Source organism: Sinohyriopsis cumingii, chromosome 14, assembly GCF_028554795.1.
Source record: "Sinohyriopsis cumingii isolate HCF-2022 chromosome 14, ASM2855479v2, whole genome shotgun sequence".
NCBI classification, from domain to species: domain Eukaryota; kingdom Metazoa; phylum Mollusca; class Bivalvia; order Unionida; family Unionidae; genus Sinohyriopsis; species Sinohyriopsis cumingii.
This window is the reverse complement of record NC_142974.1, coordinates 113975717-113992421: the sequence shown is the minus strand read 5'-3', so window position 1 is coordinate 113992421 and position 16705 is coordinate 113975717. Positions and strand designations below refer to the sequence as shown.

The following is a 16705-nucleotide window of genomic DNA, read 5'->3' as shown; positions in this document are numbered from 1 at the left end:
GAATTACTTGTAATTGCTCACGTGTGAATCCACGTTGAGGAGCAGTTGCATCCCACCTGTAGATTGCTGGTCTGCCTGACGATCTTGTTATGTTAGATATCTTATGTGCGGTAATACTCCAGATAGGATCAGTTGCTCTTTTTTTACCGCCTTCAAGTTCACCTGGTTCATATAAATATCTCACAGTGACATTACCCAGTATTGGCCGAGCTGAAGAATCACGTTGCACGGGTATATATTTTTTTGTGATCGCGATGGCAGGTTTTATGTTGGTTGTTCGAGTTATTTCATTATTTAGCGCAGCTATCACACCTGGTAATCTTGCAACCCATTCACGAGATCTCGTATCCTGAATGAATTCCTTCGCGTACTGATATCCAAATAACCGCTCAGCAAGTGTTCGATTAAATCGCTCAACAATTGCCTAATCACGGTGAATTTCAGTATGCCCTCGTCTGATGGTGACGTTATGTTGTTTCATCAGTGATGATACTGCACCTTGAAATTCTTTGCCAGGATCAACTTGTAACAAATGCGGCCATTGTAGAGGTCCTCGTTGATAAATTCGTTCAAACGCAGAAGCAACCTCAGATGCTGTTTTAGTCGCTAACGGTTCCGCATCTTTGTATCCACTTGCAACATCAAGTACAGTTAGCGCGTACTTGTATGTGTTTTGACGTCTTCGGATTTTAATAGTATCATGTGGCAGAAATAATATATCAGCCTGATGAACTTCATTTGGCACACTAACATCAAAATGTGCAAAGTGAATTTGTTTAGGACGCGGTAGATAAATTTGCCATATTGCCTGCTTGGATAACCAATTTTTAGCAGCAACTCGTGTAACTTTTGCTGCTTCAGCGAGTTTACTAATTGCTGCGCTACCTCTCCAATATCCCTTTGGGGAATAATAAATCGACTCCATTATATACCAGCACCTAGCGCTAATTTACCTTTCATTGCAGATTTTATTAACCAGGATGCTAACTTTTCTTTGAAAGATTTATCAGTGATGGCATTTAACGCGTGAATTAATTTCACATCCGCGAGATGGCGCTGTTGCAAATCCTTGCTTCGGTAAGCTACATCATGGACATAGCATGCGCTATCGATAGCATTTATTGGATACTCACCTGGATTGGGCTGATCTTGGGCATTAAGTCTGATATCAAGTCGGGTTCCAGGACCACAGTAATTATATCCTGGAAGATGTTTTTCTCCTGGGTATTTAGCCCACGGAGTTCCTGGTAATTTTCCTAACTTGGCTGTGATATCACCTCCTTTTTTTTTACCCGACGGAATAAATCTAAACTTACTTGTGCCGCATCGTTCACACTTGCCTGTAAGCGCAGATCGATTATTTTTTGTTGTAGTGGTTGTTATGTCTGCAGTTGGGGTACGTGCTCTACATTTCACACAATATAAATCCATATTATTTTATAATATATCTAATGGAGATCACTGACTTTTCTGCTACAAAATGACGAGAGCCTGTCAAGCATCACGCAGTGCTACCAAACTCAATTTGAATAATTATTATAGGCCCATCTGGGTCAGGTAAGACGCAGTTGTTACTTAATTTAATAATGAAGTGGATGACGTGGGATAAGTTGTATTTGATAGCCCCGTCTGTGGATGATCAGCGATGCTACAGCGTGTTAAAAGATTTTAATGAGAGCGCAGCGTCAATAAGCAGCGATGATAATGTTATTGAATTTATCACCAACATCGATGAAGCACCGAGCATTGATGATATTGATGGGAGAATTAACAATTTAGTCGTGTACGATGATGTGATGTTGGACAAACAAACAAAACCCTGCCAGGATATTTTCACGCGGCAGACATAAAAACACTGATGTGATTTATGTAACACAGCAATATACACAAATACCAAAAGTGATCAGAGATAACTGTAATATTCTTGCGGTGTTCAATGGCGTTGACACACACACGTTACGAAATATACATCAGACTTGGTGCAGCGGTGACATGGACATAAATAAATTCAGAAATTTCTTTAGTCGTGCTCAGGCAAAACCACACGGATTTGTAACAATAAATTTACATGATCCTCAAACACAGTATCGAGTTATATAAAAATTTTAACTAGACAAGCAAACTCTGCCAGAAGTTTTACAGAGCAGCAGAGGGGGCTGAACATCCCCGAGAAGTTTTCGCAGCATAGACCCTTGTACGAGAAATAGTTGTAGCGTAGATATTTTCACGATATAACTCTTCCAAGTCAGCAGAGAAAGCTCATTCTGTGTTGTTTTTCTGAATGGAGGGTTTATTTTGTGAAAATAAGGTCTCTGTCTAAAATGTCCTCGATGGGGGGCTCTGTTAAGCAAAATATTTTGTAGGGTTCGCCCCCTCTGCTGCTGATCTGCCGTATTCCAGTCAAGGGAATTTTTTTCTCCATTTTTCATTAAAGTTAGATTGCACAGTTACTCTTTTGTGTTCTGCTTCTTTCACTTTCTTTGCTAATGATTTTTAGTGCATGACGTTTTAATCTGGAGATCGCTTTCTAGTACAACAAGTATTGAGGTTAAAAACCAAGATGACTACTTGCTGAGCTCAATGGAAATCGCGTGGGAGCTCGCAAGATTAGGGGAAGCTGCTCCGTCATAACATTGCCTATGCTAGTCTGGTTCCTTATTTCGTATATTCCCTGTGTTCCACTCCATAATACGAATAGAGGAGCCCAACACAGGGAGTAAACAAAGTGGGGAACCAGTCAGTGCCTATGCTCAAAGTATACACGATGCCACCCTTCGTTCAACGCATTGGATATTAAATAAATTCTGATTGCATTATGCCAATCCCTTGCATCAAAATGTGTGCGTCAATTTTCTCCAGCGTGCGTCCCTGACGCACAAATGTGCGTAAAGGGAAACACTGAAAATGGTATAGAGGTCAATGATTACAACAATGGGTGCAGTTTACCAGCAAACTTGGGTTCAAATCTTATGTAGAGAGCGAAATAAAATTATGTAGCCTGTATGGTGATGTTATTTATTCATAGTTATAGAAATCTGCTAGTATTATGAAGCATTGTGCTGTAGAAACCTGGGATAACTTTCCATTCTGTATGGTACATTGATGAATTTTAAAATCAAAACAAAATATAATTTGATAATTTTGCTATTAAATATGTTACAATTCGTTGATCTGTGATATATTGGATATTATCAGAAAGGTAACAGTAACGTAAAATGACAGAGCCAGAAACAGTTTCCTTGTGGTACATGTAATGCTTGTGAGCCTGCCTGTATTTTGTATTACGTATGTCTTCTTTGTTGTGATTTGTTCTGTTTTGTCCACTTCAGTATGGTTCCACATGTGAAGATATACCAAACAAGATTTTAAGACCTATTCTTGAATTTATGAGATACATATGTTGTTGGTGTTGTTCATTATAAGACAAATGCAACTAAATTATAATATTCAGTGTCCATTACTTAATTTCTTTCAAATTACAGTGTTTTATCACATTACAGAAAATAACTATATTTAATCATAGGAAATTATGGATACTAATAATAATAATAATAATAATAATAATAATGATAAGTACAAGCTTGATTAGGATGCCATTGAATGTTTCTCAAAGATCTAGTCATAAATTTGTTATATTGTAAGGCTATTGTAATGGGCAGGGGATCTAGCCTCTAAAATTTGTATAAGTTTCAAATTAAATTCATTAATCGTAAAACTCTCGGTGTTACAGGAGGATAAATGGTCGTACCAAAACTACTAGACCTAGCACCTTTACTTCGCAGACAGGGTTCGCCATCGTAGCTAGGTGGGTGGGTGTTGTCAACACTGACAGTCAACATTAATGTAACAATTAATACCTACCGATATTCAGTACTGAAAAGATGATCGGCATGATTCCTGGGTATATTTCATATCTGCATATACTGATCACAAATCATCCCTTGAACTCTTTCATTCCATGGTGGTGTTATGTCATGTCATGAATGCATGTGTCACTAGCCGAAGTATTGGTCTCGTTTTCAGATTTGGCACATTTGGAACACTTCAGTTGTTTATATAGCTTAATGGTTAGTGGTCGCTTACGGTATCAACCATTCTAAATTAAACATTTTTGTATCGAAAAGTTTGACCATTCAAAAGTATATTGTGCACACTTAGCTAATACTCTGTGTTATATAGGATTCTAATTACATTTATTAATTAGTGTGTAGTTCTTCTGCTATCAGTAACAAAGTTTGGTTGCCCCTGAAAGCAAACGCTCGCAGATTTTTGTTACCTGCGGCTGCTACCCAGCGACCGTTAAAAGTTTCCTGGCCAAACGCAGAATCCTGCAGAATTCCACAGAAGGTATAAGAGGTTTGTAATCGTCTGTGTTGGGACCTCATCAGTTTTTCGAGGGTCGTGTTATAAGCTCAAAACGTTTTGAACGTGCGAAGGAAAATATTTTACAATTTTTTTGATACTATAAAGGTCATATAAGGCAGTGTGCAAAGAAAAGATAACTCTTTTGTTTATTATTTTCCACGAATGAGAATTCATAGTTATTTCACGACATCTACATAAATAAATGCAAAAATAAAGTTTTTATAGTACATTTGGAACAGGACTAAAACTACATTTTGAGATCTGCTTCTGTATAACTAAAAACCTTTCAGAATATTTATTTGTTCAATTTTTACGTTTTTTTAAATCAGCAACTTTAGCTTAAATATCTGCTTAATCTGTTAAATTGTAATCAGACAGTAATTGTGAGGCCAAGCCACATGTTTTTTGCCGACCTTGTTCAAACAATGTTTATCACAATTCAATAGAAATACAAAATCAAATAATAATAATAATATGTGCAAGTTTGAGTATAGAACAGATGAGTGTTTCTCAATACTATTCCAATAGTTATTTGTTAGTATTGTAAAGCTGTTGAGTGTTTCTCAAGGTTTTGTATAGATGCTGCTAGTTATTATTGTTATAGCCATTGGGTGTTTATCTAGGCACTGTTTGAAATTAACCCATATGAATGTAATGAAATGTTAGCCAATCTTTCTGGTCCATCAAAAGACAATAATTTTAATATAAACTCTGAACTTTGATATTTGTAATTGTTTATGTCAACTTCTATCACAAAAACTGTTGCTTATACTTTAAAGGTTATGGACTTCCAACTTGTTTGGGATGGCTGTCTATATTTAATGTCAGATTTAATATCTATTAAAGAAAAAAAAAATTGTCTTCATGCTTGCCATAGCTTTAGAATTTAACATTTCAGAAAATGAAAAGCTGGAGAAATATACTTGTCTTGCTGAATCATCACTAGTTCTTTCCACAAAACAATGTTGGATGCATATCAATACTAACTAGGAATTCAACAATTGAAATTTTGAATTTTGAATAGCAAGAGAAATTTCACTGGCCTTGGGCAAGTGGACTACTGTTAAATGTGAGCCATCAATATGATGATAAATCAAATGCACACATGTACACACACAAATAAAAATGTGCAAGCCTTCTAACCTAAACCCCCAGGTGGCCTGGTTAATGGCTTATATGGTGTTATCATATATACCACTCACCATGTAGCTATGTTACAAAGCAGGTTAGCATGCAACAGAGGGTGACTAAAAGCCAAAGGGTGCATACAGGGTGCAAGCAGCATGTACACTTGTGCAAATACATAGAGAAGGAAAAAGAACTTTAAAAATACAGATACACATAACATAATGATATATACTGTGCTAACATAGTACATACTTGTAGTAAAAGGTTAATGAGGGCTTACAAATTCATCTTTGTCTTCACATATTTAGAACATGTGGATAACGAAAAACATGTCACTTCTAGTAGCTCTTTTAACCTGACAAGTAGCATTTTAAGCAAATTCAGTATTACCGGTATGTCCTTTCTAAGATGAGTAAAATTGATTCATGACATGGAAAATTTCCAAACTACTTGCATACAATAGCTGACTGAAAGCATTAGGTCAAAGTTCAATAAGAACATTACGGTTCTTATCACCAATTTGTTCTGATGTACAATTTAAAGGTCTGTATGGATTATATTCTGTGTGCATATACATAAATCTGTTCACTATTCATCCAGCACCTGTCCAATGGTCATCCAAAATCTAAACTTTCTATCCATTCTTGCACCTGAAAATGTTTATGCCTGTAATATATATGACTGCCACATTTGTTTGAAAAGTGACAGGTGGGAAATAACAAATCTCTCAACAAGTTAGTTAAAATAATCTTGTAATCAACCTCAACATCGTTCAAAATATTTGTTATATGCCCACCATAAAAAAGACAGAGCATATAATTTCCTCTATTCATCAATTCATTGGCAATTTCGACTGCCACATCCTATCCAACCATAGCTGTTCACCAACTGCAGTTATCAACCATATTACACTTGAGTAAGGCATATTTCTAATGATGCCAAGCCCAAAGGTTAATATTGATCTCATTGGTAGAAAGAAACCAGTTCTTGCACAATAATAACTTCTCCCCCAAATACAATCATAACACTTAGAGATTATCTTGCACTTGCAACAAGGAAGAACAATATCAATTTCAGGTCAACCAAAAGAAGAAAATTGATATCAGCATAATGTGGCTAACTGAATTTTCCACAATCTACAGTTTCCAAACTTAAGGATCATCTGCTACTGGGATAGGTTGTTGCTGAATGAGTAAAAGAAGAAAAAAAGGTTTAAATGTAATAACAGTAGTTCTGTACTTCAGACCAGGTCCAAAGTTTACTGATGGCTTGTCTAGAGGTAAGAAACTATTAAATTTGGAATCAAAATAAGAAGGGTCAAAGTCACTGACTAAAAGATGAAAAAATGTTTCTCACCAATAAGAGTTGTTTTACATTACACACCTGGTCCACACTTTGTGGATGGCTTGCACTAGGGTTACCCAAACCAAAATGCATCCTTGCTGAAAGCTTGTGGCAAGCTTGCGATAAGCTAGTTTGATGTTTATAAGCTAACATGGATGCTTGTGCAAGCTTGTACAAGCAAGTGCAGGCTTGGGCAAGCTAGCTGGATATAACCGCAAGCTTGCACAAGCTTGCGCAAGCTTTTGCAAGCTTGTACAAGCTTTCTTGTTTGCTTCAGAAATTAAAACTAGCTTGCACAAGCTTGCGCAAGCTTTTGCAAGCTTGTACAAGCTTTCTTGTTTGCTTCAGAAATTAAAACTAGCTTGCACAAGCTTTCTTGTTTGTTTCATAAAGTAAAACTAGCTTGCGCAAGCTTACTTGTTTTCTTCAGAAAGTAAAACTAGCTTGCGCAAGCTTTCTTGTATGTTTCAGAAAGTAAATTTAAACTAGCTTGCAACAAGTTTCTTCATATATATATGTCCATTGCTTGTGAAAGTTTGAGACCATGTATCCAAGTAGCAGGCACCATCACTGTCACGCCCCTACGAAAACAAATTCATGACTTGATGAACAATCATGAAGTGTTCATGAAAGTTCCTCAACTAAGAATTTTGATGAATCATGTACCTGAAGTTCATGAACACACTGATGAATTTTTATGAACTATTATAATATTTTTGAAGTTCCTGAAATGTCGTGAACTAATGGTTCATGAACAATTCAAGTACTTTGATGCAATACCATGGTATTTCTTAAAAAAATGTATATTAAATATCTATATCATTATGTTCATAAAATGTTCATGAAAATTTATCATACAAACTTCTCACACTATTAGTGAAATTTAAATAAAGGTGAATTTTTTCTTCTTTTTTTAAAAATGATATACTGTATAAATGTTCATACAAATCTTTAATTCGATACTTGTGTACTTAACCTGAGTATTTCTGGATTAATATGGGATAATATTTTCTGACCAGCATCAACAAAATGTATTTGCTTTAAAAAGCTTTCAATGACTTTGTCCTAACGTTTTTTTCTTCTCTACATTACTGTTATAAACTGCATATTCTATTGACTTAGTCACTGGTTGCCAATTTGCAGTAAAAACCGAAATATATTAACAATGATTATCCTGATTGGATGACTATGAAAAAAGACGTGATATTATTGGTTAATATATGCGCGATTTCAACAGTTAAGCTTCCTCAGAAACCAAAGATCATGCAGATGGTTAGGCAAAAACCTCCAACAAAAACCGTAGACTCCATGGAATGGACAGATGAGAATATTTTCAATATCATTTTTTTAAAGTAAGTAGACGTGCAGAGAAGCGATTTTGAAGAATATGAAGGAAATGATTTGGTGAGAGCAAAATTAGGCGGAAAAGCGTACCAAGCCTGGATGACCAAAATTACGGTGAGTATCTTTTTCTTGGTCATTCGTGATTATTTCTGTAGACGTTATATGGATATTTTATTGGTTTATATATGTCATCATATTATTTATAACCAAGCTAATGACACGATTTTGTTCAGACCTAATTTAAACTTGCTCATCGAAGTTTTGAAAATCACTAAACATTATCACCCCCACCCCCAGTTCTCGATACCAGACGTGGTACGATATCGATAGGAGTTGAGATGTTCGAGATCGTTTTCTTTTACATGACATCACTATTTCTATGATCTGATGTAATTTGGCAATTTTAAAAAAAAAACTTAAGAAAATAGTTAATGCGTGAAACTGTTCACAATAAAAGTGCAAATAACAATGTGATGAAACCGGAAGCAGCTATACGCAACATGCGGAGTCGGAGTGGATGCATTAGTGACATACTAAGGGCCTATACCGCACAAGTCTGGCGTTTTATCAATAAAAAATGGTGAAAATATTTGAAGCCATGAAATAACCGTTATCTGTAATATATACGGTTATTTAGTGTAATGATGTTGTCAAAAAAATTGTCATATTTTACTGAATAAAACATCCGTCTCCTGTGACTATACCTATGGCTAGACAGATTCAATTAATATAAAACAGTGACAAAATTCTGCACTAATATAAATGCTCAGTATTATGTGTAAGGGATTAAATCATTTTTGAGTTGGATCATATTATTCCAGTAAGTAAAGTGGGGTACAATGATAATGTGCTAAAAGCTAAAAGCAATGTTGATTAGAGATTATCTGTAATTAACTAACTTTACCTTTTTTTTCAGACCAGACAGCAGAAAAGTAAAATTGTTAGAGGATGATTTTTATAGGTTAAGGAGGAAAATTTGAAAACTGGAGGATCCAAGATGGAAGAGACATTAAATTGTGACTGCTGCAACAATGTTAAAGATCCAAACAGTAATCGGATGGAACAGCTTAAGTTGCAGAAGGAGACATTCAGTAGTGACAATGGACAGGATTTGATTAAATTATAGACCCTGAACATCTTCACAAAAGAGTTATCAGACAGGTCAGTCTCTGGAAGAAGATTGGTCAGGAGAAACCCCAGCTGAAAGACAGCCCCATGACGATGAAATATGCTTCAACAGTTGATTGCAGGCAACTGCCCCAATATCTCTTGAACATTTTTCGAAGAAAAATTACAGAACATACAAAAAGTGTTGCTAAGGGTTAAAAAAAAAAAGAATATCACTTGTCAGTTTAAATTTATCTGAAATCAAATACAGTTTTTAAGATAATATGTTGCATTTTATACTGTATTAACCCCATCCCCCATCTAAGGTTATTGTATGATTCAGGATGAAATAGGTATTTGTGACTTGCCAGGTAATCATATTTTGTTTTATAGGCACTGTTCATGAAGTCATGAATCACTGAGAAACTTTGTTCATCATAGTTCATGAATATGTTCATGCACTTGTTCATGAATGATGATGATCCAATTTGTGGACTGTTTTCAGTTCATGCACATTATAGAATAATTCATAAACCTTTTGATGAACTTTCATGAATGGTTCTTGAACCAAGTTCATGAACACTTCATGCCAGTTCATTCATTATTCATGATCATTTCATAGGGGCGTGACACTTGCAGCTAGGGAACACATAAAGCTTCTGCAGCCTTGGGTAAGCTTGCAGTGAATGAATAAACTTGAATAATGGAATTAAACTTAATGTTTTGGCGGAACAGATTTGTTTTCCACTGCATTGCAACTATAAGATTACATTATTTAATCATTAAATATGCAGATTACTTCATTGGAATGAAGTAAAACTTTGCAATATATTATGATAATATGGTCCACCAGGAGCAGTTGAGTCTAAAATGCATTTTTGGACAGGGGCCTTCAGACTCCCAGACCCCTTCCCCCTTTCAAATTTTGAGGGGTTTTTTTGGAAGGGGGGAAAACACAATCATGTCTGATTTTTGAAAGCCCAGATGCTTGTAGCAAGAAATCTCTGCAAGCTTGCAACAAGCTAGTAACAAGCTTGCGCAAGCTTGTGTATATTTATTGTACTAGGTAAATAAATAACAAGCTTGCGCATGCTTGTACAAGCTTGCACATGCTTATGACACTTTTATTAAATAAGCTTGCACAAGCTTGCTGCAATGTTCCAAATACAAGCTTGCCACAAGCTTTATAAATAAGCTTGTGGCAAGCTTGCTGCAAGCTTTAAAACAAGCTTGCAATTTTGGTTTGGGTAAGGACAAGCTATGCTTAGGGTCAAGTAGATGGTCACTGACTAAAAGAAGAAAAATGGTTCATCACAAGAAGCATTAGTTCTACTTTAAATTCCACCCTAAAACATTACAGATTGCTTGAACTAGGGATATTGAAAAAGGCTTCTTAGATTAATAGTGCAATGGTTGTACCATGAATAAAGTTAACTACTTCACATAAAATCTATGACTTATTTGCTTTGGATAGAAAACCTTTTTGTCATGTGTAGTGCATATTAGCCAATGTGGGTATGATGTGATGTGATTTGGATTTTTTACATAGCTTTAACAATTTTTCAATCATATCGCTATGATGTCTGCAATATGGCAGTTTTTAGTGATGTCTAGCACTGGGGCATCATGCCGCAGACATGAAGCATGATGTCCCACCCAGTCACATTATCCTGACACCGGGCCGACCAGTCCTAACACTAACCTCTTAATGCTGAGCACCAAGCGAGGCAGCTATTAGTACCGTTTTTGTAAGTCTTTAGTATGACTCGGCCGGGGATCGAACCCCCGACCTCCCGCATCTGAGACGGACGCTCTAACCACTAGGCCACCGGAGCAGTTCTCAATGTGGGTATGAAAAAACTTGCATGTATCTTCACAGGGTCAGTAGTTACTTGTGATATTTTTACAGTTTTTTCCTCAACCAAATAAGCAGAATGTTATGCATTCTTATGTTACATGTACTTGTTTAGGCTCAAATAACCAGTAACAAGAGAAAGAGTGAAAACAACAACCTTTGAAAAATTTAACAAATAATGTATTTCCCTGGAAATAAACAATGTAAAAATTGAAGAAAATAACATATGGCTTTAAGAATCAAATCCAAAAATAATCCAATAATAATCCACAAATTAAATCTTTTTAGTCCTTATAATGAAATGTTTTAATGAATTCAAATTAGAGTCCCAACGAAGAATCCAAAATGGAAGGCGGTGATGTATACTGTAGTGTAGTCAGTATGGTTTTGTATCGTCTACAGTTCTTTTTTTATCCCACAGTCAATAATATTCCAGTGTTTGAATTTCAGAATAAAATTTAAATAAATGTCTTTGTCAAAGATTTCGGCATGAGCACTCAAATATTTCCAGGAAAAGAATTAATCTTTTATAATCCAAATAATTTGAATAAAAATAATAACTCCAAACTGACACAACAGACACTTCCAGTGTAAAGAAAATGCCCCAACTGAGAAATATCTCTATAAACAAAGATTATACAGTAACTTGAAACTCAAAACATTACCGGATGAGGGTCAATTCCAGAATTTTTGAGAAGTATTTACATCTAAAAGCATGCAGACCCAGTATGACCTTGATAAAAACCAATAAATTTACACTAAGAGTCAGATAAAAGTAAAAAGTTGATTACTTGTCTCAGTGATTTTTGAATCAAGGTCGGGAACTACGTCATAATAAGATACAAAGTTCAGTATTTACAATTAACTCTAAGGTCAAACTAATTTCTGGAAAATACCAAATTCCTAGTAAACAAAATTACATTACTTTGACATATCATGAAATTAAAAAAACTTTTTTTAAAAACTTACAATTACATTAAATCAAATATAAATTAAATCAAATATAAATTACAGCATAGTATATCATGCACTGAAACATGGTGTTAAAACCACAAACAACAACCAATTAACATTAATTACTTTCATAATCATTAAATTAGAACAGAGAAATAAATTGTCTTCACAGTTACATAAATTGCAGCAATTGTTTTGATAAAAAGTGTTACACTGACCAACAAGGTCTGCTCACAAATATATCAACCAGCCCTGCAGAAAATCTCTTTTGGGAGAAGTAATATATGTTTAAGAGGACTGCTTCAACTTTGTCATAAAGCTGTAATTTTTTATTTCACGATATCCCTTGAAGCAACCTTAAGCTGATGTTCTGAACAGCCTTCTCCAAAAAGTTATGGGCAACATAACCTTCCAAGTTATATTTTAACAACTGATGATTTGTGCCCTAGCATGACAGAGTTTACCATCATCTATTCTTTTCTTGTACACCTGAATGAAATTATCTACACCATTTAAATAAAAAAAAACGAAGATCATTCCTTCAAGATTGGTAGTGACTTACATAAGGCAATAAGAATTATGTTTCAGGTTGGCCGACCATCCCTATATTTCATTGCTGACCCAAGCATCACCACCACCCAATAAAAAAAAAAATATATATTTTTTAGTCTTGGAAATTGATTTGTGCATGTAATTGAACCATTTGTGACCAGTATTTGAAGTACTTAGTACACTAAAAATACTAATCATTATAATATACTACATTTTACAAAAGCTCCTGAAATTGATTTGTACATCTAATTGAATTTGTTTTACCCTGCACTTGAAGCACATATACGTTATACCACTGGAGTCTGATGTTTCATCAGTATAGTACGATGAAATCACTGATAACACGAAATGGCCTAGTCAGTACTTTAAATTATAGCTATACATACTGTGGCAAATTATCATACATGTATACTACTATAACATGGTTTGTATCAAACCATTCACTGATCCATGAAACTCACATTATTTTCGTCCTCTATAACCCCATATACTGCAAATATCCTATTGTTTATTAATGAATTAAATTCACATGCAATTCATTATATTACCTGCTGCAGACAAATTACTTCATTTGTTCCTTTGGTATTCAAAGGCTAATTACATCTGCTTCAATTTCGGTTCATAGCCATTTGGTTAGGTTCTGTTCTTTCTGTATATACTATGTTATTAAGTAAGAGACCTAAACAACAATTGGTTTGTTTGGTTTCCAGTTGTTTGGATTTTATGGGTATAAAAGGACATGTGAGTATTTCAGCAGTTGTGTACTTGGCTGTCCATCAGTGAACACCTAATAGCTACAGTCTCCACCATTTATCAGAAGATAGTCCCAGTACCAGAGCTTTGTCAGTATTGATGGTGATTAGTATAGATTCCCATTTTGAGTTTAAGAGCATATGCTTACCAGAAGAAGTTACCCAATAAAAATTGTAGTTACAATGAGGTAGCAGTTTCTATATGTAATCAAAACCATGTCATTGTAAGAAGGAAATAAAGTTCATAGCAAATGAGAAAATAATAGCAGGGGGAGGGTCTGAAACAATACCAAATAATTTGGCCAAAAGTAACAATTTCATGGAAAGCTGTCAAAAACACAGATGAACAATTAGCATGAAATCAAAGGATGTTTCATAAAAATTTAGATTATCATATCAGAGATGAAAAGTTATCTGATAATTTCTGTAACAATTTATAGCCCCAAACGGAATAATCTCTTTCAGGATATTTACATTTTTATGTGAAAAATTAAGTAACCCACCCAGCCCCCTGCAATGGAAATTTGAAGATCTGCCTTTACATATGCAAAAACAGTTAAACCTGCAAACAAAAATAATGCCAAGGTGGTATGTAACTGCTCTTTATAGAGTTGAACAAAATGAAACTAGGATTACTGTGCCCATTTTCACAAAGACAACAAAGTTTACATCACAGAAGGAGAAATCAGAGAACCTGAAATAACAGGAGGATCATAAACTGTATATTATTTGCTTGCCAGGTTGTAAATACTATTAAAATCTCCAGATATAAAGCCTTTTTACATTAGTTTCATATATTACATGTCTGCCAGGTGGTAAACACTATCATAATCTTCAGATGTAAAGCACTCATACATAAGATGGAAACAGCTTAAACATATTCAATTTTAAATCAATATACATCTTCCTTGTCTTATAAAAGAAAAATTGTATTCATATCACAAGATATATGTTCCCTATGGTCAACGTCTTTGATACAAAAAGTCAAAATGGCATGTTGTCCTTTGTTCATCCATCCATTAACACAAGCTTCTTATCACTGTTTACTCTAACTACTTGGAAAATGGACATGAAACTTTAAGCATGCATTCACCCCATGAATGACTTGGTTCTAAATAAAAATCTTGTGCTTCTACCTTTAAATTTGTATTGCTGTTCCTGAATGGATGGCCATATCATCATTGGGTTTTCACTAAGGGACTTTGGATAATGACTAGTTGGTCCTAAATGAAAATGGTATTGATCAGACCTCTAGTATTGGTCATCATGGTGGTGACCAACTTGAAAATCTGTCATTGCTAATTGTGTGGGAAATTTCCTTCTTTTAGTCGTTGTGACCCTAAATTCTAGACCCTGATGCTAGATCTTTTTCATCCTGAAATCAAAACATGTAGGTTTCTGCCTTGCCCCAAATGCAAACTACTTACAATCTCTGGTAATGTTAGACTGCAGAAAACTTAGGTTATTGTGCCAAAACAAAACTGAGATGAATGGACAGATGTCAGCATAGCACAATACATTTCACCTCCTGGTATGTGAATAAATAGAAAAAAATGTATATATTTTATATCTGTATGCCAACATACCATTTTCTCGCCTCGTCCATTCACAGGTCAATAAAGAAACATCACAGCAGTTGACATAGACATCTATGCCCTCTGTACTACATCTCTCGGGAATGTTTACTTTCTCTCCAAGAAGACGTTTGACCAAGGTTGTCTTTCCTACACCCATGTGTCCGACAACCATGATTCTTATGCTGTATATAGTTTCCTTTCCATCTTTTAGAGCATTTTCAAAAAGTTGGATGGATCTGTCATCCATGTTCCGAATTTCTACTGAAACACCTGTGCATGTAATGGATTATTATTATTGTTAACAGTGAGGCAAACTGAAAAATAATGACAACCCAAAACATCTGACAGTGTATCCTCTAGTGGTGCAAGACTGAGAGTCAAAAATCACCTTGGTGTCAAAATGGGATGGGGGAGAAGTGTCAGACTGAGTATCAAAAAAAATTGGTACCAAAAATGGGGGCAAAATTAAAAATGGGGGGTCTCTGAAGCACAAATGAGGGTAATGGGAAACACTGATCAGAGAGTGTAATTTCAATGTACATCAAAGTTATTAATGTTAATACACTGTTGACTTGTGCAGCATTCACAAATCCATTGTCATAAAAGCTCACCAGTTTTTCGGTGTTCAATCTGGTCAACATAAATTTTTTTTAAAATCAAAACATTTAAATCTACAATCTGATTAAAACTGAGATATATTTATAAACATTAAACCTGGCAGCACCAGTAAGAGTCTGCACTACAATTATTAAGTGCTTCAATAAAAAAGTAACTGGTATGTGTGAAGTTGCTTGCATTTGCAAGATGTATAATGTTGAACATGTTGGCATGCATTCATGTACTGTGACTATATTTACATGTGACTATACTTACTTGTTATAATTACGAAATAAAATTACTGATTCATTTGCTCCAAAAATAGGCTTAAATTAATTCAAAGTGCAGTAACTTAAACACTTTTAAAATTGGCAGGTGAATCTTGCCAAAGTAGGGAATACCAGCATATAAACATGTATTAAATAAATTATAAAATACAAAACAATTATATAAAGAATACAAGTTGTCAGCATGTTTTTGTGGGGGGTTTTGTGTGTGTGTAGTTTTGTTTTGTTTTTACTTTTAAAATCATGAAAATAACCTAGAATGATCAACAGATGAACATCTGAAGCAAATCCAAGCTGTCAAGTGTCCAAACCAAATTACACCCAGCAATCGGACATCAAAATGAAATGGTTCGTTTAATTATTCCTACATCATCCGGAATATGAATGCGTTATTCATATTCGGCTTCGGCATGACAAGATGGAGACTTCTATAAATAATCGTTTGAGGAAAAGTTGATATCTGTTACGGTTTCTATTGGTCAATAACTTTCTTATTTATTTTCTCAAAAAAAGAAAATATTTTTAAAAGAATCTGTTACAAACGAAAGGCAAATGGTGCAAGTGTTTCTTATATAACGGAAATATCCAATACCGCGAGATTGTGCAACCTGCGAGAACAAGAGAAACTTGGGAATTTTAGACGCTGTACCCCAAGACTGTTTTCCGGTAACCCGGATTGACCGTCGCGTGCAAATGGCTTCTCAATGAAAGCGCCCCCTACTGGACAAAAACAAAATGTGTATTGCCCCGCACAGGTATTGATGAACGCTAACCTGCCAGCCGCCATTGCGACATGCCATAGATATTTATCATTTTTATATGAAATTTTATAGTAAGAACTAA

The 16705-nt window shown here is 35.0% G+C and overlaps 1 protein-coding gene across 1 annotated transcript in view; it reads right to left on the bottom strand.

The window, feature by feature from the left end:
* LOC149784636 (uncharacterized) overlaps positions 1–15529 on the bottom strand; it is a 129816-nt gene extending 114287 nt beyond the window's left edge. Inside the window, exon 1 of the mRNA XM_089932694.1 lies at positions 14988–15529. Within this exon, the coding sequence (XP_089788820.1) occupies positions 14988–15225 (238 nt within the window). The 5' untranslated portion in view covers positions 15226–15529. The remainder of the gene's footprint in view (positions 1–14987) is intronic.
* Positions 15530–16705: the final 1176 nt, after the last annotated feature.